The following is a 25684-nucleotide window of genomic DNA, read 5'->3' on the forward strand; positions in this document are numbered from 1 at the left end:
TGGATGAAAATCTGAGCTGTGTGACTGCTTTAGTGAAGGAGGTTGAGCAGGAGGACCAAAAAGAAGCCTAAATCACATAAATTGCAGCTACTCATTGGTCCCCTGACTAAAGAAATGAACAAAACTGCTACAGTATGGTTGATGGTGAAGTATTTATATAAAATCAATGCCCAAATGTAATAGCCTGCAAGTTGTAGGCATCAGGGCGAATTTGTCGATTTACCCGCTACATTTAAAGTGTCAATATTTTAAAAGGCAAAACTAACTTGGTTTAATAGAGATTAATATCTAATATAGACATTTATTATTCATGCATAGAGATGGTGGTGTTTGAAGGCTCAATAACACATTTTTAACTACCTTAAACAATTGTACAGATATGTTATTTTAGTGAAAACAACACAAGGTGCGCTGTAAGATACTCCCAATATCAGCTGTGTCCAGGGGTGTTTCTAGAGAGTAGGGGGCCCGTGTGCAGTATCCGACACGTGCACCCTCCTCTCCGCCCGGCACCGGCAGCGCACTGAGCTGTGCGCGGCCAGTGCCAGAGTTATAGACCCTGGGCACTAGAGTGTGCCCAGAGTCTATAGAGTATGCACAGGTCACCGGGAAAATGGCTGCTACGGCCATTTTCTCTGTACTGCGCATGTGCAAATGACGGGAAAATGGCCGCCGCGGCTCTAAGACAATAGCAATGTCACAATAATCATATACAGTATAAGCCAGGACAGAGATTTTTTATATTGGAGTATATGTTTTATGTTATGTGTAAACACGTAAATTTTTTTCCTTTTTTTTAATAAAAGAGCAATTATAGACTCATCAACTGTGTCAGTTTGAGCGCTCCACTTTATATATGTTATTTTATACTGTGGCTTCAGTCGCCAAATACTCCCTCTCTGCGTGCAAGGTCCCGTGCGACACAACCGCGCTGAGCATCTTTTCTGCTTTAAATGTGTGTCTTATTTGTTTGAATAAAACAACTGGAAGCAGCAAAACTGCACAGCTAGCGTACACTGGGCCTGATTCAGAGCCGGACGCTCTGACCAGAGAGCTCGCTCTGAATCAGGGCCGGCCTACCTAAACTTAGAGCGGCCTCTTAACGCTCGCATAGCTGTGGGTTACCACCCACAGCTTATGCGAGCGTCCATGATGATGGTCGCAATGGTCAAGACCATCGCGTCCATCGGGCTTGCGATGAAACCCTGCGGTAGGGTCTTGGTGACCGCAAGCCCTGGAGTGATTTTGGCTCCTTCAGAGCCAAAATCACTCCCACTGACATCACTAGTGATGTCAGTGGGGCCGGACCCAGACAGTAGGCGATCCCATGGGAACGCCTCCGCCTGGCAGCCACGCCCCCGGCATGCCCACCGAAGGGGGCGTGCTGTCAATCAACATCGACAGCACGTCCCCTTTGGTGCGAGACCTGGAGCGACGGCTTCCCCGTCGCTCCCCGGGTCTTGCGCATGCGCACTAGGGCACCATCGACCCGCTTGCGAGCGCTCAGCGCTCGTGAGCGGGTCTGAATCAGGCCCACTGACCATTGGGGTTTGCGACATTTGTACATTTGTGTGCGACTGAGTCCGAAAATGTGTAAAAACAACTCCAATGTGAGCAGCCATGTTGGCGCAGTTGAGCGATTATTGGTGGTCTGCTATGCATCTGAGTTGCACTGTACATGCGTCAAATTTTCATTACCATCGGCTGTCGCAGTGAGTATTTGCTCGCAGTGTGATTGAAAATCAGTGAGTGTTTGGTGGGGGTAACGGAGAACTGACAGCTCAAACGCGAGCGCGTTGTGACTATTTTTAGGGCATGTGAGCCTGTAACTGCATCCCGTGTGAGCCATTCTGCGCTACTGTATGGTTTCTCAGGAGGCCGATCATCATCTGATCTGCTACTGGTGCTGCGTCTTTGCACAAACTCGCATGGATTTGTAAGGCCGTCGATGGGCATCTCTATAAAGATCCAGGTGGCTGAGACAGTATCGCACAGCTGCTGCGTACAAATTTGCAGTAGTGACGGCTGCATTAGCGTACGTCTCTAAGTAAGGCCCTGACGTGTGTAAAACCAATCCCTGTGTGGGTAAAGTCACAGCCTAGCAACTACTATATAAAAATCTATAAAAGACAAACATCTTTAAAATGTATTAGGCCTACCAACAAGGTAAATACCACTAATGAATTGCTATTACTTATAATTGCCTGGTTTAATTTAATCCCTTCCGTTTAGCTGATCATCTCACCCCCCAAAAACATCAGCAATCCGCCGGTGATGTCCAGCAGATTTAGGGGCCTATGTATCAAAGCTTGATGAGAGATAAAATTTTGAGAGAAAAAGTATTAACCAATCAGCTCCTAACTGTCATTTTTCAAACACATCTTATAAAATGTAAGTTAGAAGCTGATTGGTTGGTGATTTATATCTCACAATTTTCTCTCTCATCAAGCTTTGATACATAGGCCCCTTAAATAGAAGACAAACACGATTCTTAGTAAATTTAATCAAGAGTATGGAGCAGGTTAGTCAGTGATTAGATGGTGTTATCACAGAATAAAGCTGGCCACTCACTAGACCAACTTTCATCCAACCATCCAACTAGTTGATTGTTTGGAATGAAAATCTGGCAAGGAATGGGATTAAATGATGATCAGCAATTTGCTCCTACATGCCAGAAAACAGATGAAAATGGTCGTTCAGACAAGTTTGCACTAATTGTTTAGATCAAACATTTAACAAACTACAGTTTTTGTCCATTTTTCGGCGTTTGGGAGCAAATTGCTGATTGTCATTTGCTTTCATACCTTACCACATTTTCATTCCAACCAATCAACTGGTTGGTTGGTTGGACAGATAATCTTTAGATGTGTGGCCAGCTTAAGCAGAGCGCTCACACACATATGGAGCAGGTTAGTCAGTTACTAGATGATGTTATCACAGAGTAAGCACAGTGCTCTCACACATATGGAGCAGGTTAGTCAGTTACTAGATGATGTTATCACAGAGCGAGCACAGTGCTCTCACATATATGGAGCTGGTTAGTCTGTGATTAGATGGTGATATCACAGAATAAGCACAGTGCTCTCACACATATGGAGCAGGTTAGTCAGTTACTAGATGATGTTATCACAGAGCGAGCACAGTGCTCTCACACATATGGAGCAGGTTAGTCAGTTACTAGATGATGTTATCACATAGCGAGCACAGTGCTCTCACACATATGGAGCAGGTTAGTCAGTGATTAGATGGTGATATCACAGAGTAAGCACAGTGCTCTCACACATATGGAGCAGGTTAGTCAGTGATTAGATGGTGATATCACAGACCAAGCACAGTGCTCTCACACATATGGAGCAGGTTAGTCAGTGATTAGATGGTGATATCACAGAGTAAACAAAGCGCTCTCACACATATGGAGCAGGTTAGTCAGTGATTAGATGGTGATATCAGAGAGCGAGCACAGTGCTCTCACACATATGGAGCAGGTTAGTCAGTGATTAGATGGTGATATCACAGACCAAGCACAGTGCTCTCACACATATGGAGCAGGTTAGTCAGTGATTAGATGGTGATATCACAGACCAAGCACAGTGCTCTCACACATATGGAGCAGGTTAGTCAGTGATTAGATGGTGATATCACAGAGTAAGCAAAGCGTTCTCACACATATGGAGCAGGTTAGTCAGTGATTAGATGGTGATATCACAGAGCGAGCACAGTGCTCTCACACATATGGAGCAGGTTAGTCAGTGATTAGATGGTGATATCACAGACCAAGCACAGTGCTCTCACACATATGGAGCAGGTTAGTCAGTGATTAGATGGTGATATCACAGAGTACGCACAGTGCTCTGACACATATGGAGCTGGTTAGTCTGTGATTAGATGGTGATATCACAGAGTAAGCAAAGCGCTCTCACACATATGGAGCAGGTTAGTCAGTGATTAGATGGTGATATCACAGAGTAAGCACAGTGCTCTCACACATACAGGGGTATTCAATTTGGAGCAAAAATTGCAGGTTCGAAAAGTCTTTGAAAAAAAATGGGGATAACTTTTCACCACTGAATAGGTGGCGAAAAAAAGTGCAGAATTGGGGTTTAGGGGTGCAGGCTTAAAAACAATAGCCTGCACCCCTGGGAATGACATTTAAAAAATAACTGTGTCAAAAAAAGTTTTTAAAAAAATAGGGACACCCCAAAAAATTAATTAAAACATTTGGGGTGAAAGAGAAAAAAAAAAGGAAAAAAAAAGTGTTTAAAAATAGGGAAATAGGTTCAGGGCTATTCTGCAAATATGCGGCAGGTGTTTTCTAGAATAGATTATTAGTGGCAGGTGCATTTTTGCAGAATTAAAAAAAAAACACTTTAGGGACCTAAAAATAGCTATTACCCATTTTCATGTACCCCAAATTTGATGGGACCACTTAAAAAAAACAAAAAAAATAACCTAAGTGCTCTTCGGCATCACTTCTTCAATGTCAGAAAAAAAACACCTGCCATGGCTATTTAAAACCCCGACTTTCATTTCCAGGCTAAAACGGGGGTACCCATAGTGATCCCCCATGTTTTGACAGCTTTAGGGGGGTCCTACAATTTATTCCAGGTAAATCCCGTTTTTCTTCACCGATCCTATTTCGCCGGCTCCCGTTTTTAATTAAATACGGGGATAAAGCGGGCGCGCGCCCGATACTTTATCCCAGGAAAATCAGTCCAGCACAGATTTTTCGCTCTAAATTGAATACCCCTGATAGTCTATGGAGCAGGTTAGTTAGTGATTAGATGGTAATGTCACAGAGCAAGCACAGCGCTCTCACACATATACAGCAGGTTAGTCAGAGATGAGATGGTAATATCACAGAGGGCGGGATGTACTAAAGGAAAAATGCGGTAAAAACCCCGTTTTCGGGGCTTTTACCACATCGCACTTTTATCGGTGCAGAGGGTAATGCCAGAAAAAACTGGAGTTACCCTTTAGCAGCCTATGCACTTCTTACCGCACCCTGCTCCCGATGGTTCGCCACCGCCCCGCCGTCGCCCAGTGCTAGCCCCCACTCACCTGCTTTCCAGGCCTGCGCTCCTCCTGGGTCCTCCGCCTCCTCCTCCTAATCATCTTCTGGGTGCAGGGAGGAGGAGAAGGAGCTTGGGGCTTCCTGCACAGGTCACCAGCAGGAAGCTCCAGGGGCTCGGAGGGGGTGGGGTCCCACGGAGACCCCGTCACCTGGCGTCGACTGCTTTGCATAGGGCAGCTCTCATCGCAAGAGCTGCCCTTTGCGATACTAATCGCATATGTTAGTACATATGCAACTGGCGGAATGGTGACCGCAACCTTAGTACATCCCGGCCAGAGTAAGCACAGCGCTCTCACAATTATGGAGCAGGTTAGTCAGTGATTAGATGGTGATATCACAGAGCGAGCACAGTGCTCTCACACATATGGAGCAGGTTAGTCAGTGATTAGATGGTGATATCACAGAGTAAGCACAGTGCTCTGACACATATGGAGCTGGTTAGTCTGTGATTAGATGGTGATATCACAGAATAAGCAAAGCGCTCTCACACATATGGAGCAGGTTAGTCAGTGATTAGATGGTGATATCACAGAGTAAGCACAGTGCTCTCACACATATGGAGCAGGTTAGTCAGTGATTAGATGGTGATATCACAGAGTGAGCACAGTGCTCTCACACATATGGAGCAGGTTAGTCAGTTACTAGATGATGTTATCACAGAGCGAGCACAGTGCTCTCACATATATGGAGCTGGTTAGTCTGTGATTAGATGGTGATATCACAGAGTAAGCACAGTGCTCTCACACATATGGAGCAGGTTAGTCAGTTACTAGATGATGTTATCACAGAGCGAGCACAGTGCTCTCACACATATGGAGCAGGTTAGTCAGTTACTAGATGATGTTATCACATAGCGAGCACAGTGCTCTCACACATATGGAGCAGGTTAGTCAGTGATTAGATGGTGATATCACAGAGTAAGCACAGTGCTCTCACACATATGGAGCAGGTTAGTCAGTGATTAGATGGTGATATCACAGAGTAAACAAAGCGCTCTCACACATATGGAGCAGGTTAGTCAGTGATTAGATGGTGATATCACAGAGCGAGCACAGTGCTCTCACACATATGGAGCAGGTTAGTCAGTGATTAGATGGTGATATCACAGACCAAGCACAGTGCTCTCACACATATGGAGCAGGTTAGTCAGTGATTAGATGGTGATATCACAGACCAAGCACAGTGCTCTCACACATATGGAGCAGGTTAGTCAGTGATTAGATGGTGATATCACAGAGTAAGCAAAGCGTTCTCACACATATGGAGCAGGTTAGTCAGTGATTAGATGGTGATATCACAGAGCGAGCACAGTGCTCTCACACATATGGAGCAGGTTAGTCAGTGATTAGATGGTGATATCACAGACCAAGCACAGTGCTCTCACACATATGGAGCAGGTTAGTCAGTGATTAGATGGTGATATCACAGAGTACGCACAGTGCTCTGACACATATGGAGCTGGTTAGTCTGTGATTAGATGGTGATATCACAGAGTAAGCAAAGCGCTCTCACACATATGGAGCAGGTTAGTCAGTGATTAGATGGTGATATCACAGAGTAAGCACAGTGCTCTCACACATACAGGGGTATTCAATTTGGAGCAAAAATTGCAGGTTCGAAAAGTCTTTGAAAAAAAATGGGGATAACTTTTCACCACTGAATAGGTGGCGAAAAAAAGTGCAGAATTGGGGTTTAGGGGTGCAGGCTTAAAAACAATAGCCTGCACCCCTGGGAATTACATTTAAAAAATAACTGTGTCAAAAAAAGTTTTTAAAAAAATAGGGACACCCCAAAAAATTAATTAAAACATTTGGGGTGAAAGAGAAAAAAAAAAGGAAAAAAAAAGTGTTTAAAAATAGGGAAATAGGTTCAGGGCTATTCTGCAAATATGCGGCAGGTATTTTCTAGAATAGATTATTAGTGGCAGGTGCATTTTTGCAGAATTAAAAAAAAAACACTTTAGGGACCTAAAAATAGCTATTACCCATTTTCATGTACCCCAAATTTGATGGGACCACTTAAAAAAAACAAAAAAAATAACCTAAGTGCTCTTCGGCATCACTTCTTCAATGTCAGAAAAAAAACACCTGCCATGGCTATTTAAAACCCCGACTTTCATTTCCAGGCTAAAACGGGGGTACCCATAGTGATCCCCCATGTTTTGACAGCTTTAGGGGGGTCCTACAATTTATTCCAGGTAAATCCCGTTTTTCTTCACCGATCCTATTTCGCCGGCTCCCGTTTTTAATTAAATACGGGGATAAAGCGGGCGCGCGCCCGATACTTTATCCCAGGAAAATCAGTCCAGCACAGATTTTTCGCTCTAAATTGAATACCCCTGATAGTCTATGGAGCAGGTTAGTTAGTGATTAGATGGTAATGTCACAGAGCAAGCACAGCGCTCTCACACATATACAGCAGGTTAGTCAGAGATGAGATGGTAATATCACAGAGGGCGGGATGTACTAAAGGAAAAATGCGGTAAAAACCCCGTTTTCGGGGCTTTTACCACATCGCACTTTTATCGGTGCAGAGGGTAATGCCAGAAAAAACTGGAGTTACCCTTTAGCAGCCTATGCACTTCTTACCGCACCCTGCTCCCGATGGTTCGCCACCGCCCCGCCGTCGCCCAGTGCTAGCCCCCACTCACCTGCTTTCCAGGCCTGCGCTCCTCCTGGGTCCTCCGCCTCCTCCTCCTAATCATCTTCTGGGTGCAGGGAGGAGGAGAAGGAGCTTGGGGCTTCCTGCACAGGTCACCAGCAGGAAGCTCCAGGGGCTCGGAGGGGGTGGGGTCCCACGGAGACCCCGTCACCTGGCGTCGACTGCTTCGCATAGGGCAGCTCTCATCGCAAGAGCTGCCCTTTGCGATACTAATCGCATATGTTAGTACATATGCGACTGGCGGAATGGTGACCGCAACCTTAGTACATCCCGGCCAGAGTAAGCACAGCGCTCTCACAATTATGGAGCAGGTTAGTCAGTGATTAGATGGTGATATCACAGAGCGAGCACAGTGCTCTCACACATATGGAGCAGGTTAGTCAGTGATTAGATGGTGATATCACAGAGTAAGCACAGTGCTCTGACACATATGGAGCTGGTTAGTCTGTGATTAGATGGTGATATCACAGAATAAGCAAAGCGCTCTCACACATATGGAGCAGGTTAGTCAGTGATTAGATGGTGATATCACAGAGTAAGCACAGTGCTCTCACACATATGGAGCAGGTTAGTCAGTGATTAGATGGTGATATCACAGAGTGAGCACAGTGCGCTCACACATATGGAGCAGGTTAGTCAGTGATTAGATGGTGATATCACAGAGTGAGCAAAGCGCTCTCACACATATGGAGCAGGTTAGTCAGTGATTAGATGATGATATCACAGAGTAAGCACAGTGCTCTCACACATATGGAGCAGGTTAGTCAGTGATTAGATAGTGATATCACAGAGTGAGCACAGTGCTCTCACACATATGGAGCTGGTTAGTCTGTGATTAGATGGTGATATCACAGAGTAAGCACAGTGCTCTCACACATATGGAGCTGGTTAGTCAGTGATTAGATGGTGATATCACAGAGTAAGCACAGTGCTCTTACACATATGGAGCTGGTTAGTCAGTGATTAGATGGTGATATCACAAACCAAGCACAGCGCTCTCACACATATGGAGCTGGTTAGTCAGTGATTAGATGGTGATATCACAGAGTAAGCACAGTGCTCTCACACATATGGAGCTGGTTAGTCAGTGATTAGATGGTGATATCCCAAACCAAGCACAGCGCTCTCACACATATGGAGCAGGTTAGTCAGTGATTAGATAGTGATATCACAGAGTACGCACAGTGCTCTGACACATATGGAGCTGGTTAGTCTGTGATTAGATGGTGATATCACAGAGTAAGCAAAGCGCTCTCACACATATGGAGCAGGTTAGTCAGTGATTAGATGGTGATATCACAGAGTAAGCACAGTGCTCTCACACATACAGGGGTATTCAATTTGGAGCAAAAATTGCAGGTTCGAAAAGTCTTTGAAAAAAAATGGGGATAACTTTTCACCACTGAATAGGTGGCGAAAAAAAGTGCAGAATTGGGGTTTAGGGGTGCAGGCTTAAAAACAATAGCCTGCACCCCTGGGAATGACATTTAAAAAATAACTGTGTCAAAAAAAGTTTTTAAAAAAATAGGGACACCCCAAAAAATTAATTAAAACATTTGGGGTGAAAGAGAAAAAAAAAAGGAAAAAAAAAGTGTTTAAAAATAGGGAAATAGGTTCAGGGCTATTCTGCAAATATGCGGCAGGTGTTTTCTAGAATAGATTATTAGTGGCAGGTGCATTTTTGCAGAATTAAAAAAAAAACACTTTAGGGACCTAAAAATAGCTATTACCCATTTTCATGTACCCCAAATTTGATGGGACCACTTAAAAAAAACAAAAAAAATAACCTAAGTGCTCTTCGGCATCACTTCTTCAATGTCAGAAAAAAAACACCTGCCATGGCTATTTAAAACCCCGACTTTCATTTCCAGGCTAAAACGGGGGTACCCATAGTGATCCCCCATGTTTTGACAGCTTTAGGGGGGTCCTACAATTTATTCCAGGTAAATCCCGTTTTTCTTCACCGATCCTATTTCGCCGGCTCCCGTTTTTAATTAAATACGGGGATAAAGCGGGCGCGCGCCCGATACTTTATCCCAGGAAAATCAGTCCAGCACAGATTTTTCGCTCTAAATTGAATACCCCTGATAGTCTATGGAGCAGGTTAGTTAGTGATTAGATGGTAATGTCACAGAGCAAGCACAGCGCTCTCACACATATACAGCAGGTTAGTCAGAGATGAGATGGTAATATCACAGAGGGCGGGATGTACTAAAGGAAAAATGCGGTAAAAACCCCGTTTTCGGGGCTTTTACCACATCGCACTTTTATCGGTGCAGAGGGTAATGCCAGAAAAAACTGGAGTTACCCTTTAGAAGCCTATGCACTTCTTACCGCACCCTGCTCCCGATGGTTCGCCACCGCCCCGCCGTCGCCCAGTGCTAGCCCCCACTCACCTGCTTTCCAGGCCTGCGCTCCTCCTGGGTCCTCCGCCTCCTCCTCCTAATCATCTTCTGGGTGCAGGGAGGAGGAGAAGGAGCTTGGGGCTTCCTGCACAGGTCACCAGCAGGAAGCTCCAGGGGCTCGGAGGGGGTGGGGTCCCACGGAGACCCCGTCACCTGGCGTCGACTGCTTCGCATAGGGCAGCTCTCATCGCAAGAGCTGCCCTTTGCGATACTAATCGCATATGTTAGTACATATGCGACTGGCGGAATGGTGACCGCAACCTTAGTACATCCCGGCCAGAGTAAGCACAGCGCTCTCACAATTATGGAGCAGGTTAGTCAGTGATTAGATGGTGATATCACAGAGCGAGCACAGTGCTCTCACACATATGGAGCAGGTTAGTCAGTGATTAGATGGTGATATCACAGAGTAAGCACAGTGCTCTGACACATATGGAGCTGGTTAGTCTGTGATTAGATGGTGATATCACAGAATAAGCAAAGCGCTCTCACACATATGGAGCAGGTTAGTCAGTGATTAGATGGTGATATCACAGAGTAAGCACAGTGCTCTCACACATATGGAGCAGGTTAGTCAGTGATTAGATGGTGATATCACAGAGTGAGCACAGTGCTCTCACACATATGGAGCAGGTTAGTCAGTGATTAGATGGTGATATCACAGAGTGAGCAAAGCGCTCTCACACATATGGAGCAGGTTAGTCAGTGATTAGATGGTGATATCACAGAGTAAGCACAGTGCTCTCACACATATGGAGCAGGTTAGTCAGTGATTAGATAGTGATATCACAGAGTGAGCACAGTGCTCTCACACATACGGAGCTGGTTAGTCTGTGATTAGATGGTGATATCACAGAGTAAGCACAGTGCTCTCACACATATGGAGCTGGTTAGTCAGTGATTAGATGGTGATATCACAGAGTAAGCACAGTGCTCTTACACATATGGAGCTGGTTAGTCAGTGATTAGATGGTGATATCACAAACCAAGCACAGCGCTCTCACACATATGGAGCTGGTTAGTCAGTGATTAGATGATGATATCACAGAGTAAGCACAGTGCTCTCACACATATGGAGCTGGTTAGTCAGTGATTAGATGGTGATATCACAAACCAAGCACAGCGCTCTCACACATATGGAGCAGGTTAGTCAGTGATTAGATAGTGATATCACAGAGTAAGCACAGTGCTCTCACACATATGGAGCTGGTTAGTCTGTGATTAGATAGTGATATCACAGAGTAAGCACAGTGCTCTCACACATATGGAGCTGGTTAGTCAGTGATTAGATGGTGATATCACAGAGTAAGCACAGTGCTCTCACACATATGGAAATGGTTAGTCAGTGATTAGATGGTGATATCACAAACCAAGCACAGCGCTCTCACACATATGGAGCTGGTTAGTCAGTGATTAGATGGTGATATCAAAGAGTAAGCACAGTGCTCTCACACATATGGAGCAGGTTAGTCAGTGATTAGATGGTGATATCACAGAGTAAGCACAGCGCTCTCACACATATGGAGAAGGTTAGTCAGTGATTAGATGGTGATATCAAAGAGTGAGCGCAGTGCAGTCACACAGAGTATGGAGCTGTTGGTCACATTGGATGGTGATGTAACAGATGCCCCTATTTATCAATGAAGGCAAATACCAGCGGAATTTGTTGTTTTTTATCACTGTGTTACTAAACAATAAATTCACTGGTATTTACCAATACTTACCTCTCTGGCGAGGTCCCACAAAGTCCTCGGTGAGGTCCTCCGCTGGGCTACTGGCAGCCTAATGCAGCAAAGTGTCTCTGGTGTTATGCGCATGTGCGACTGTTCATCTGCACATGTGCATGACTCTGAGACCCGGCAGTGCCTGGAAGGCTTCGCCGAAGCTGGAAAGGCACCGCCGGGTCTCCACTGCCGGCAATGGGGACCGCATCGCTCTCGCCATCTAAAAGATGGCAAGAGCGATGCTGTGACAAACAGCGGTAATCCTAGATTACCAATGTTTGTTAAAAGCAGAAACGAGGAAATAACCCCTTTAGCGAGCGCTAAAAGGGTTATGCTTCATTGGTAAATGGGGGCAAAAGTGAGCACAGTGTAGTCACACAGTTCATACAGCAGATAGTGACTGGATGGTAATATAACAGAGGGTGGGATGCACAGAGGATGGGATGTCCTGAAGGGTGAAATGCTGTCAAATCTTCGAAAAACCCCTTTGTGAATTTCTAGGTACATACCGGCGTTATTATTACTGAAATAGTGCTGGTGCAATGTTTCATGGTGCAACTAATGGTGGCATCTTAGGACGCAGCAATCGGTATTAATGCATCTCAGTCCACGCACATCCAGCCACACAGCTCTATACAATAATGAAGGAATCTGTAGTGGCCTTTGCATAAAGTCGCAGATGGGCAGCGCGCAGTTTTGCATCCGACTGTGATTTTTTTTTCCTTATTTTTTTAATTAGAAGACATGTAGGAAAAAGTTATATTAACCTAGAGGTTCCCAAACTCGGTTCTCAAGGCACCCTAACAAACCAGGTTTTAAGGATATCCATGCTTGACCACAGGTGACTTAATTAGTACCTCAGTCAACTTGATTTAACCACCTGTGCTCAACCATGGATAGCTCTAAAACCTAAACTGTTGGGGTGCCTTGAGGACCGCCTTTGGGAACTTCTGTATTAGCCTATTAAACAATAACAATAACATAAATAGCATCATGGAAATATTTTATATACACAGTATATATGTCCCCATTTACTAAAGAGTTTTATCACCAAAATGAGTGATACATTTCACTGTGTATGATAAATGGTGCTCCAGCCAATCAGCTCCCAACTGTCATTTTTCTAACAGTTGACAGTTGGGAGCTGATTGGCTGGCACCTAATCACTTTTCACTCTGTCTCCTAACAATGCTTAGTAAATAGACCCCTGTGTATGATAAATGGCGCTCCAGCCAATCAGCTCCCAACTGTCATTTTTCTAACAGATGAAAGTTGGGAGCTAATTGGCTCATACGCAGTGAAATTTATCACTCGTTTTGATGATAAAACACTTTAGTAAATGAGACCCATAATGTACTGTACTTGCAGTGAGTTTGTAAGTGTTACATTAGATGTATATAATGTTTGCCAATCCTTATTGTAATGAGCTCACAAGAGAACCAGTGCATAGGAAATGACTTACTGCTGCTTGCCGGTGTGTGTTTGACAGGATCCCATGAATCTTTACTTTTTCTTTTTCCATTTGATCAATGTTGACCCATAAATCCCGACTGGCAGAATCCAATGGACCAAATATTCTAGAAATATAATACTTATGATCCATATCCTCCTGTAACACAGAAATATGTATTATAAGTCACTCTCTGAGAAACTTAATTTCTAGTCACAAAATATGATTTGGAAATTGCTTATGCTGACGTACCTTGAGAATTAAAGAGCCATTATTAGCATTACCAGATAAGTGACGTGAATAATGAAAGTGTTTCTTGGTGTGTTATGTAAAAGACTGGAAGTACTAGATCTGTATTTATTGAACTGGTCCCACCAACTTGTAGCCTGATCAGGGCCACCGAGACATACGGTGGGCCTGGGTGCTAGAGGAGATGTGGCCAATCAGGGAGATGGCTTCACTCACTTGTTAAACTTTGACTTAAAATACTATGCTTCTTCTTTGCATGCGCTTACAAGGAGGGCATTCCATCTCATCCATCGCTGGACCGGGCCCTCCGAGCAAGTCTGGGGCCCAAGTAATCAGTACCCTCCCCACCCCTGAGCCCGATAACATCACTTTCTTTCACAGTGGTCCATAGTGTGCTAAAGGGCAATGTGACTATATTGTAGTTACCTTTGAAGAATCTGGCATTTCTGCCCCCTGCTCCCCTCATTGCCCTGATAAGTGTGGCTTGATCTATGTACAGTATGTATAATCATCATCACCACTATATATTTGTGAGGAGCCATTTGCAGCGATGGACTATCAGATGTATAAATCTTACAATATACATTAAAAGAGAACAAGTACAATTGAGGTTGACACAAAACATATATCTATACTATATATATATATATAATATATATATATACACACACACACTAGACATCATTGTTTAGTGCTAACAAAACCTATGTGTAAATAGAAGAATCATTAGATATTCAGCACATCTATGCAGATTTGTCATATTCAAATGTGATCCCTTATCATTTAATTTTTTTCCCTCATACTGGGATGATAACCCTGACTGATGAAATGATGCAAGGTATCACAAAGAATTCAGCTCTTGAGTTACTAAGTATCTCATTCATTTAGGTCATGATAATTTATTTATTATTAATTATCCGTCTTAAAAGATAGCTGGCAAAAATCATTTATAGTTCCAAGGATAATCTTCTTGAGGTTAATTAGCTTATACAGATATTTGAGAATAAAGATTTTAGCTACAATTAACCTATTAAATAATAGAAATGAGCGACATAGCCTGAAACTTTGCAATGCAATTAGACAGTAAATGAAGCACCTGAAATTCTTAAAATGTTTCATGCTAAGTCAGAAAATAAAATGCTTCATTGTAAATGAATTTATTGCCAATACTTTAAATTCATCAAGCTTTGGTGGGTCCAGGGTCGACAAATTCTATTGATAATCCTTAAAAACTGCTGGTAAATGTAATCCCGAAGGAACCAATCAGAATGCAGAGAATCATTACATGGTTTTGGATTAAACACATGGTGCCTGATGACAGAATGGAGGTGTATCTTGCTCCCAAACTGTGTGCCACGGGAGAAAGAGTGTATATCTGTAAGTAGAGTTGTACACATCTCGAAATGTCTGCTGTCCTCCAGGTTTTGGCTGGCCTTTTACGTTCCATGAGGCTCAGGCAGTTGGACTGACGCAAAAACAGTAACAGGTAATATGATTGACAGAAAAAAACAGCATACAAATTAATATTGCGTTGTGACATCTCAAAACTCATAACCACATAATGCCATAATGTAAATTATCATGTTTATTGTTGTTAGGAAAAAATCACTGAAAGATTTATCTTTATGTTAAAAAAAAAAAAAAAAAAGTGAAAAGAAGATGTATACCAGAAGAGTTCAAGAAACTTTTGGCCGTGTAGGTAAGTACAGGTTCATAGTCCATGACACCGATGTTCCACATTTACAGAATATTTGGTTTAATGGCCATCCTCATGTCATGCATGTACTTTACTGCAAAGTGTTATGTAAGAGGATTACATCTGCTTTTCTGGTAAAAAAAAGTTTGTGATCATGGTACTAATTGGGCCACTGCTGAGTCCTAGGGGCCTATTTACCACAATCCGTATTTAAAATGTGTTTGTGGTGTGATATTTCACCTAAATTCCCATATTTTTAACTAACATTGCAAGTATGGGAAATGCGATCTGCTTACTAAAATAATGGAAATTTAAGGGCTTGGAGTAGTTTCTTACGAAAAACTGCTCCAAAAGCCATTTGATAAATTTAAGTGATACTAAAATAATGTGAATTGGTGTGAAAATACCCGTTTTCACATTATGTTAATAAAAGAATATAGATAAATAGGCTCCTTAGCAGCAGAAAGCATGGAATGGGGTACCCCTAATTCATGATAAGGGGACTGACTTTGGTGGTAAATGAGCCTCTGTCACCAATGCCATGTCACCACAGTAGTGTGGAATTTGATATAATGTGCATGTACAGAGAGAGACACTAATAAGGAGATTATTTAAAGTTACATGCAGGTCCCTTTCCAAGACATTATATTGTCAAACTTTTGGGCCAAAGAGTAAGAGCAAGTAAGTGACCATGGGGCAGATGTATGAAGCTCTGGGAAGTTATAAAGTAGAGAGAGATAAACGACCAACCAATCAGCTCCCAACTGTAAGTTTTCAAACACAGCCTGTAACATGACAGTTGCGAGCTGATTGGTTGGTCGTTTATCACTCTGCACTTTATCACTTCCCAGAGCTTCATACATCTGCCCCCATGGTATTTAAGCACAACTTGCAGCTATTATATAAAAAAAAGTAGCTAACCATTATGATTTGGCGGTGCACTCTTCCTGCAGGAATGGCATGTTCTGCGCTCTAAGATATGGCTATAGCCAGGGACACAGAGAGGAAGGAGGCAGGTAGGTATAACCTTGCCTCCACCCCTTGACTATGTCTCCCTTATTAACATACGCCCGAGGTCGGCAGCTCTAACTGCAGTTTGTAATATGTAACAAATATCCACACCTGCTACAGTATATTTGCACACAGGTAGTCATGTATGTGCTCATTTGACTATGCTGCATGGAAAAAAGCCTCAATATTCTTTCAGAGCTGGCCCGCATCTTATAATCAGGTGCACAGAGATGGGGGCAGGTACTAATTACCTGGCCCCTAGCCTGTTGGAGGGGCCCTAAGGGATCCAGCTACTGAGGAGGACAAATTATATTTATTTTTTTTGTGAGAGAGCATGGTCACGTCTCCCAGACCAGGCCATGCTCCCATCATGTACCCTCGCCCTGTGGATATCTTAATGGCCCTGACCCTGCTTATAATATTCTTAAATAAGTGCAACTCAAGGGACAATCACCTTCCTGCCCCCTGTGCAACGCACACCGGATTTCCATCGCAAGTTGAATTTGCGAAAGACTTGGCTGATTTCAGGTCCTCTCTTCACAGTCAGGGTGTGTATGTTCTGTATTCCACTTATCACAACAGGAGGCATGACTCAGTTGATCATCTGACTGGCAAGTAAAACTTTTTGTGCATCTATAGCTGGTATCTTAGGGGAAAAGTTTATATTTAAATAAATCATTGTGCTCCATTGGAATATAATTACAGAGCAACAAATCCAAGCCAAAAGGTGTTTTCACAGAAGACACAATAAATTCTGAAATCGGGAATTTTTGAGAGCTGGAGTTTTGCCCAGAAGCAATTTAATATCCTCAAATGCCTCCTAACATCTCCAGTCCACTTAATGCCATTATAAGCTCAATTTCCAGTGAGGCCACTTAAGAGAGCGGTTCCAAAGGAGAAATAAAAACAAATATACATTGTAGTGAGTACCTAGATCCCTGGTGTCCAACTGGCAGCCTGCAGGCCGCATTTGGCCAAACAGTACTTTCCCTGCGGCCTGGTGCTTGACATTTTTAATATGGCATCCAGGCAGAAGTGATAGAGAAAATGTGCTGAGAACTTATGTTTAGTCTCCACACCTATACAAATGATGGGGAAGGGTAATGATTTCGGATGGCGAGAGGAGGATGAGAGGGGTTTGAGTGTCAGCACTGCTGTTCAGATGTAAACTTCGTGTCGGGAGAGATGTATCAAGCCTATAGCAACCAATCAGCTGTTACTGTAGCTGTCATTTATCTAGCACAGTCTATAAAGTGACAGTTAGAAGCTGATTGGTTGCTATGGGCAACTTCCCTACTTTATCTCCTTGGAAGGTTTGATACATTTCCCCTCTTGTATGACCTATGCACTGCTGGCCTCCAGTTGGCTAATAGCGTGGCTAATTAAAAGCTGGCACTATAACACTCACATCATGTCAGCTGTTGTGAGCACAAAGCCACTCGTGAGGCGCTATTACCTTAGAGGCTATTGGTTTGCACAAGTGGATCTGTTGGCTAAGCAAAGAATTTGAATCAACCAATCAGAAACAAAGTAGATAACTAGGGTTTGAATCTAGGGATGTGCAGGCTCGGATTAGTTCAGATTTTCCCACCAAATTCAGATTTTCCCGCCAAAAAATTGGGTCTCAGAAAGAGGCAAAAGGTCATCTTTCATGGACAAACATCGTCTTTCATGGACAAACATCATCTTTCATGGACTTTTATCCAGGAATGATGATGTTTGTCCATGAAAGATGACGTTTTGCCTCTTTCTGAGACCCGATGTTTGGCAGGAAAAATCCGAACTTGGTGGGAAAATCCGGACTAATCCGAGCCTGCACATCACTAGAATAAATCAATGAGAACCATGACATAAGCATAAAAGCTGGACACGGGAGACATTCTGGTTGCACTGCCTTGACAAAGCAGCCGACAGGAGAAACGTGCATTGGTGTTTCCTATATAGCCGCCGGTCACTGCATTATCATATGCAAAATATTGCTAAGAATAATGAATATGTGAAATTGCCTATAACTGATTATGACTCCAGATAGTGTCGAACAGAAGTGTTAATAGCGGCGATGTTAAAGATAGCCACGGGGTTACAAATACGTAATAAGTGGATCTCATAATAAAGTGGATGAATGAGATAGTATAATATATTGCAGACAGAAATACAGCCATTGAGAAATATACTCCTGGGACTGATAAAATAGATAGGAGGCACTGATAGTGGAGACATTAATGAAAGTCTCAGTATCATAAATACTCTATCAGTAAATCCCTCAGAGGTGCTGGTTACAGAAAAAAAAACCTTATATTTGAACTTTAAGGAAGACACAAAGAGCAACATTTGTATAAACAGCACAAATACATTTTCTAAACTTATGTATGTAAATATGAGATCTGGCACAATAGATACACAGGTATCAGAATTAGCCAGCCAGCAATATCAGACATAAATATATTATACCAGTATTACCATTAAAAGAGAATCACTACACAAAATAATGTTTATATCCTATGCTTATCCACTATACTAAGACTGTTCAACCTGAATAAGATCTGTATAAATAATAATAATAATAATAATAATAATAATAATAATAATAATAATAATAATAATAATAATACACATAATTATAAGATTGATTTGAATACACAATCATCTTAAAGATAACAGAAGTGATATTGTGAATGTGACCCTAGTAATGAAGAATACTACACTTATGGAAATATTAATCAGGAGTATATACAATAATTAATCAGTTGTATTGGATAGATATTAAGACATTAAGGGGTAAATTTACTAAAGTGAGAGTTTTTAGAAGTGACTTTTAAAGAGATATTGCCCATAGCAACCAATCAGATTCTAGCTATTATCTTCTAGGAGGTGCTAGTTAAATGTTAAGTAGAATCTGATTGGTTGCTATGGGCAACATCTCTTCTAAAACTCACTTCTAAAAAACTCTCACTTTAGTAAATTTACCCCTAAGTGACCAGCGGTGAAAGGATTTGTAATAGCACCTTTCTGTAAAATTTCTAACACAATTCTATTATCTATACTATCTTTTGGTTTTTAATTAATATTTCGCCTTCATATTGAACACAGAATTTGATGAAACAAATAAAGATTCATTGAATTATAATACATTACATACAGTATAACACATTTTTTGACATAGACCCTATTTTGTGCACCGTTTAATATACTCTTCTTAGTCTTCTTCAGCCTATACAAAAGTAACTTACGGAGTTAACAGGAAATTACAGTAACAGTTGAGTTAACGGTAGCACTTCAGCAATATATTGAATCATTTAAAACAACATATTAAAATCGACATATGAGTGTGGGTCTAATACGTATATATATTTACCTGACATAAGGTACTATCACTGAAATTAACCAGTGCGGGTCCACAATTAGGTTGATAAATGTTGAATACAACTGTTGTTTAGAATATGAAGTAAGTCTATTATGAATTATTTATCTGCTTTTTTTATGTCTAAAAACATTTGAAGAGTCATCTATATAGCAATAGCCAATGCGGGTTTGGTATAAAAGATCTACAGAAAAAAAGATAGACAATGTCTAGATAGATCCCAAATGGTCAATATGTAGATAGGGACAAAAGGTCGACAGGGAAATAGGTCGACACACAATAAAGTTGACAGGTACAAAAGGTCCACAGGGTCAAAAGGCTGAGACAAAAAATGTTGAAACAAAAATGGTCGCCCCATGTTTTTTTTGTTTTCTAACCCTAATCTTCACCCTAACCCAAGCCATCCCCCTTGGTGCCTAACCCTCCCTCCTGGTGCCTAACCTTAACCATCCCTCCTATTGCCTAACCCTAACCATTGAGGTATGTGCCTATCCCTAACCATCCCTCCTTGAACCTAACCCCAAAGCTCCGATAAGTGCCTAACCCTAAAAAAAAAAAAACAAGATGTCAACCATTTTTGTGTTGACCATTTCAATGTGGACCTTTTGACCCTGTCGACCTTTTGTACCTGTCTATCTTCATCCGTATCGATCTTTTGTGTGTTGACCTTTTGTACCTGTCAACCTTTTGTCCCTGTCTACCTACTGACTGTCTACCATTTGATGTCTATCTAGACATTGTCAACCTTTTCAGTGTAGATCTATTGACTTAAACCCAGCTAATGCATAGTTAACTACAAATGACATTATATTTTTCTGCAAACAGCCCACATTCACAAAGAATAAAAGTTTAGCAGTTAATAAAGGCATACAAATGAAAATGATTTTTTTTCAGATTGAGCACACTTCTTAAAAAGCTGTGTACACATTGTCTTTCACCCACTGGAAACGTCTTGGCAACGGACATAAAAGTCTGAGCCACACAAACAGACTGTGGTGTTAGGAATCATTCTATGAGATGGCTGGAACCAATAGAACTGGCTGCCATTCGATGGGATTTCGTGGATTAATAACAATAGTATGGAAAACAATGAACAGAAGACAGAGCAGTACGAAATGTCCTTCCATTCTGAAAAAAACCCCAAAATGTCCTTGTATTCCAAAAGAAAAACAAGATTTAGGCATTGTCTTTTTCCTACCGTGATGAATCCGTGATCACATAAAGGAAAATGTGTTTGGCAAAATACATGGAAAAGTTAAAAGCTTGAACCAAAATTAGTTTATTTGCACATTTAAGGTAACTTTGAAGCATTAAAGTGGTCATTTGCAAAAAGCAAAACGGACCTACTCTTGCCTTAATCTTCTGCACCTAGTTTTCGACCGGGGAGCGTAAACTTGTGAAGCAGAATGGCCGTACTTACAAAGCAGCAGAAGATTGTGTGGGGAAGTGTACTGAGAAGTAAAGAGTCTCTAACTGAAGTACAGAAGTGGCGCACCAGTGTTCCTCATTATGTAGCAATTATGTGCTCATTATGTAGCAATGCAGAAATGAGATTTAAGTTTAGTAGAGTAATATTATTATAATGAGAGCAGTGATCGCACTGAGCGGGAACAAAATATGGTTCCCAGGGACCCCTCACTTTGAAAATTTGGGGTCCTACTCCACTGTTTCTGGGTCCCATCATATATTATGGGGGTTGAGCGCAGGAAGCAGCTAAGACAGTGCTGGGGGTAGGTAGCAGTTGGGATAGAGAGGGTTAAGGGCAAGCAGCAGTTGGAGTAGAGCTGGGGGCAAAGGCAGAGAGAAGCTGGGTTAGAGCTGGAGCTAGAGGGGAGTAAGGGCAGACAGAGCTACTGTAGGGCTAGATAGAAGTAAGTGCAGACAGCAGTTGCGAGAGTGCTGGGGGACAAGGAGCGGGCCAAGGGCAGGTAGTGCTGGGGGTAGGGGAGGGGCAAGGGTAGATAGCAGCTGGCGCAGTACTGGGGGGCATGGTGGGGGTTAGGGGCAGGCAAAACTGGGGATAAGGAAGGGGCAAGGGTAGAAAGCAGCTAGGGCAGTACAGGGGAGGCAAGGAGGGGGTTAGGGGCAGTGCTGGGGTCAGGATAGCAGCTAGGGCAGTATGGAAAGCAGGGAGGGGGCAAGGGTTGATAGCAGCTAGGGCAGTACTGGGGGCAAGGACGAGGTTAGGAGCAGGCAGTACCAGGGATAGGGAGGGGGTAAGGGTAGATAGCAACTAGGGCAGTACTGGGGGGCAAGGAGGGGGTTAGGGGCAGGCAATACTGAGGCAGTGATGGGATGGGGACAGGATAGCAGCTGGGGCAGTACTGAGGGTAGGGAGGGGGTAAGGGTAGACAGCACTTGGGGTAGATGTTACCTGTGATTTTGCTATAGCGCGTATTTTGCAATCACTGGAGATTAAAGGGCAGAGAGAGCACCACTACACAAGGAATTGAATTTTGCATCATCTTATAGCTGGCATAGAGCAGGTTTGGTTCTATACTTTTAGAAAGACAAAAACGCTTCCCAGTTCCTATGCACAACTGAGTACAGTATATCAACATTTATTATTTTTAAAATATAATGTATTGGGGGAATGAGACTTTAAAAAAGTTTTGCTTGTTTTCTGCATTGATATTTTAAAGCAGATTTTCAGCTGCCTAGCACAGGGCTTCCTGGTGTCCTCTGCACCCATGTGAAAGGTACTGAACACGGATCAGCGCCGCAGTAGAAAAGGTGTCTGTCCTGGGTCTGACCCATTTTTGAACTGCAGCCCTGATTCAGTGGCGCTAGCTATTTGCGAGCGCTTGCTCTGAATCAGGGCGGGCTGGTTTTTTTTTTCACCGGCCTCCAGGCCGCTCGCTAAGCTGTGGGTGATTATCGCGACCATCAGGCTTGCGATGAGACCCTTGTGGTAGGGTCTCATCCACCGCAAGCCCCAGTGAACTTCCTGCTCTAATAGTGCAGGAAGTTCACTACTGACTTCACTGGTGATGTCAGTAGGACCGCCCACAAATGGCAGGCGTTCCTTCAGGAATGCCTCCGTTTGTTGAGCCACCCCCCTGCATGCCTACAAAACGGGGAGAGCTGTCAATCACAATCGACAGCTGCCCCGTCTTGTAGTGAGTCCAGCAGCGAGTGAAAATTCACTCGCTACGGGGCTCACACGTGCGCACTGCCTGGCCATCGACCCACTTGCGAGCGCTATGCGCTCGCGAGCGGGTCTGAATCAGGCCCTGTGTTACAAATCTCTGGTCAGACCTAGGACTTAGGTGGAAAGCGGTATGACTGTACTTTAATCTGTAAAAAATCAGCGTAACCAACAAACCAACCAACAATATTATAAAACAGGAACTCTTAAAATATAATCTAATTTTTGCTCCATGCTATTGGGCAGGAGATTATAGAAGCTTTTCACAATGGGTTGGGTATGAAATCCCGGCCCTCGGGATGCCTGCTGTCAAAAGACTGACAGCGGCATCCCGATGCTGAGAATCCTGTCAGGGGAGAGGTAAGTACCCTAACCTTCCCTCCTTAACCCCCTAATCCATAAATACCTACCCTTCCGGAATTCGCGGGAGGCTCCCGATTTTTCGGGTAACCCCCCGCACCCCCGGTAGGGTAGGCGCTTCTCCCCCATTTCCACGGGTCCCCGTATAGGGGGTGGGGTTTGATGACGCAATTATCCATGAATCGCGTCATTTAGCCCTGCCCCCTATTTTAAATTAGCACCAATCATGGTAATTTACCACGAAGGGGGCAGGGCTTAATGACGTGGCCCATCAGGCCCCGCTTCTGTCGCAACCCACCTGCCTCTCCTCCCGCCACACAGTAGCACAATCTTATTCACATTATACCGCACATAGGACCTCATTCAGAGTCGGTCGAAGCGGCCGCACGGTCGTACAGAAAAAGGGGCCGGATATGCAAATGATTCCCTCGCAAGTTGTGTCCCTAAGGTCGGATCGTTAGCTGGCCGACCAAGGGGTGGATGCGGTCGGACCGCTAAAAATACGCCCACATGTCGTACGCATAGCACGTCATCTCCGGCTACATAAGGATTAATCGCGAGCATCGACAGCCATAGGAACTGGTCGTAGAGCTAAAGGTTGACCTGACCCTCTCTTAAGCTCTACGATCATCTCAGTGTAAAACCTCCCATGTCACGTGTGCCATGACACTACTTTGTAATTTATGCACTCCCAGAAAACGCCGTTCGCATAATGAGGCACGCCTGAGTTCGGATCTCCACTCCCCCATTTTCAAACACCTTCCCCTGTTACCACCCACAAACGCCTCAATCTGTCACTCAAACTACCGACCTGGTTGTGTTCAAGGAGAGCGACATTTCTGATCGTAGCGGCTAGTTTGCGCACGCGCATTGCGACCTTTATGCATGCGCAGTATAGCGAACATCGGTGGCGTACGACCGTGCGGCTGCTTCGACCGACTCTGAATGAGGTCCATGGTGCCCCTGATTCACAATACACCACATAGTAGTGTCCCTTATTCATGTTATGACACACAGAAGTGCCCCTTTTACACAATGGCCACATTTGTGCCCCTTATACACATGCCCACAGTAGTAGTGCCCCTAATACACATAATGCCCTCAGTAGTAGTGCCCCTTATAAAATGCCAACAGCAGCAGTGCCCCTTATGCAATGCCCCCTATAGTGGTGCCCCTTATGCAATGCCCCCAGTAGTAATGCCCCCTTATGCAGTGCCCCCATTAGTAATGCTCCCATTAGTAGTGCCCCCAGTGGTAATGCCCCATTAGTAGTGCCCCCAGTAGAAATCCCCTATGTAGTAGTGCCCCCAGTTGTAATGGCCCCTGTAGTAATGCCCCTTGTAGTAGTGCCTCCCGTAGTAGTGTCCTCGGTAGTAATGTCCCCAATAGTTGTGCCCCCAGTAGTAATGCCCCCTGTAGTAATGCCCCCAGTAATAATGCCCACTTGAGCCCCCAGTAGTAATGCCCTCTAGTGTCCCCAGTAGTAGTGCCCCCAGTAGTAATGCCCCAGTAGTAGTGTCCCAAGTAGTAACACCCCCTAGTGCCCCCCGTAGTGATGCCCCCTGTAGTAATGACCCCTGTAGTAATGCCCCCCAATAGTAGTGCCCCTTACACAAAAATAAAAAAAACACACAATACTTACCTTAAGTCCTGCTCTTGCGTCTGCTGCCATCCGCCGCTCCTTGGAACTATGGGAGAGACGTCATGATGTATCTCCCATAGTAAACACTGCGGAAGCTGGAGCTCAGGAGTGAACTCCAGCCTCTGGTGCTCGCTGGCAACAAAGTTTCTGCGGGCGGTGCAGTGCTGACAAGCCGGGTTGGGTGGGCTGAAGGAGGCAGAACTGGTTCCATCTCCAAATAGAAATGCCTGAAAGCAGTTCTGCCCTGTTCCGTCCCACTTTAGCCGCTAAAACATGCAAAAGCCCACCCACTGCTGGCTTCTGCGATCTGTTGGCTGTGTTAAAAGATGCAGCATCAGATCAACTGTGTGTCCATCGGACATCTGAGTAACCCTCAGGTTACACAGGGTGTGCGGCAAAATCACGCAGCCGGGTCCAGTGAATCTGAGCCTAAGGATGCAGCCACTGGCTTTGGCACACCCAAAACATAAAAAAAATGGGGCCAGCACCCTCATGTTTTCTAGAACGCTGCTCACAGCTGCCCTATCGCCGCTCCCAAATGCCAGCATCATGTCAATCAAGCTGCAGTTTTGGGGCACAGTGAGCAACATCGCAGGACCTGATCTGCACATGCCCAGTGCGTCTCCTGCACACAGGCAGCTCTTTAATCATCAGAGATGTATGTGAACTTCGGATTTCCATAAATCTCTGAATCAAAACCAATGTACACTGCACCACTTCCCCTTCCTTTAATTGCAAGGACCCATCGTATTCGGTAATATTTATTAGTCTGGGTGTTCTGCAACTGTCACCTTTTAGATTATTTAGATAATTTTTTAAAGAATTTATTTTATAATAGATTTGTTAAAGTAGTGCAATTTGGTGGTGTTCACTGTTTCCGGATCATCAATTAAGTATCATGCATGC

The 25684-nt window shown here is 43.7% G+C and overlaps 1 protein-coding gene across 1 annotated transcript in view; it reads right to left on the reverse strand.

Moving 5' to 3' along the window:
* PLXDC2 (plexin domain containing 2) overlaps positions 1–25684 on the reverse strand; it is a 664573-nt gene that overhangs the window by 292333 nt on the left and 346556 nt on the right. Inside the window, exon 3 of the mRNA XM_088478640.1 lies at positions 13324–13470. Coding sequence (XP_088334766.1) covers positions 13324–13470 — 147 coding nt within the window. The remainder of the gene's footprint in view (positions 1–13323; positions 13471–25684) is intronic.

This window comes from Taudactylus pleione, unplaced genomic scaffold (genome assembly GCF_031769625.1).
Source record: "Taudactylus pleione unplaced genomic scaffold, aTauple2 ptg000216l, whole genome shotgun sequence".
NCBI classification, from domain to species: domain Eukaryota; kingdom Metazoa; phylum Chordata; class Amphibia; order Anura; family Myobatrachidae; genus Taudactylus; species Taudactylus pleione.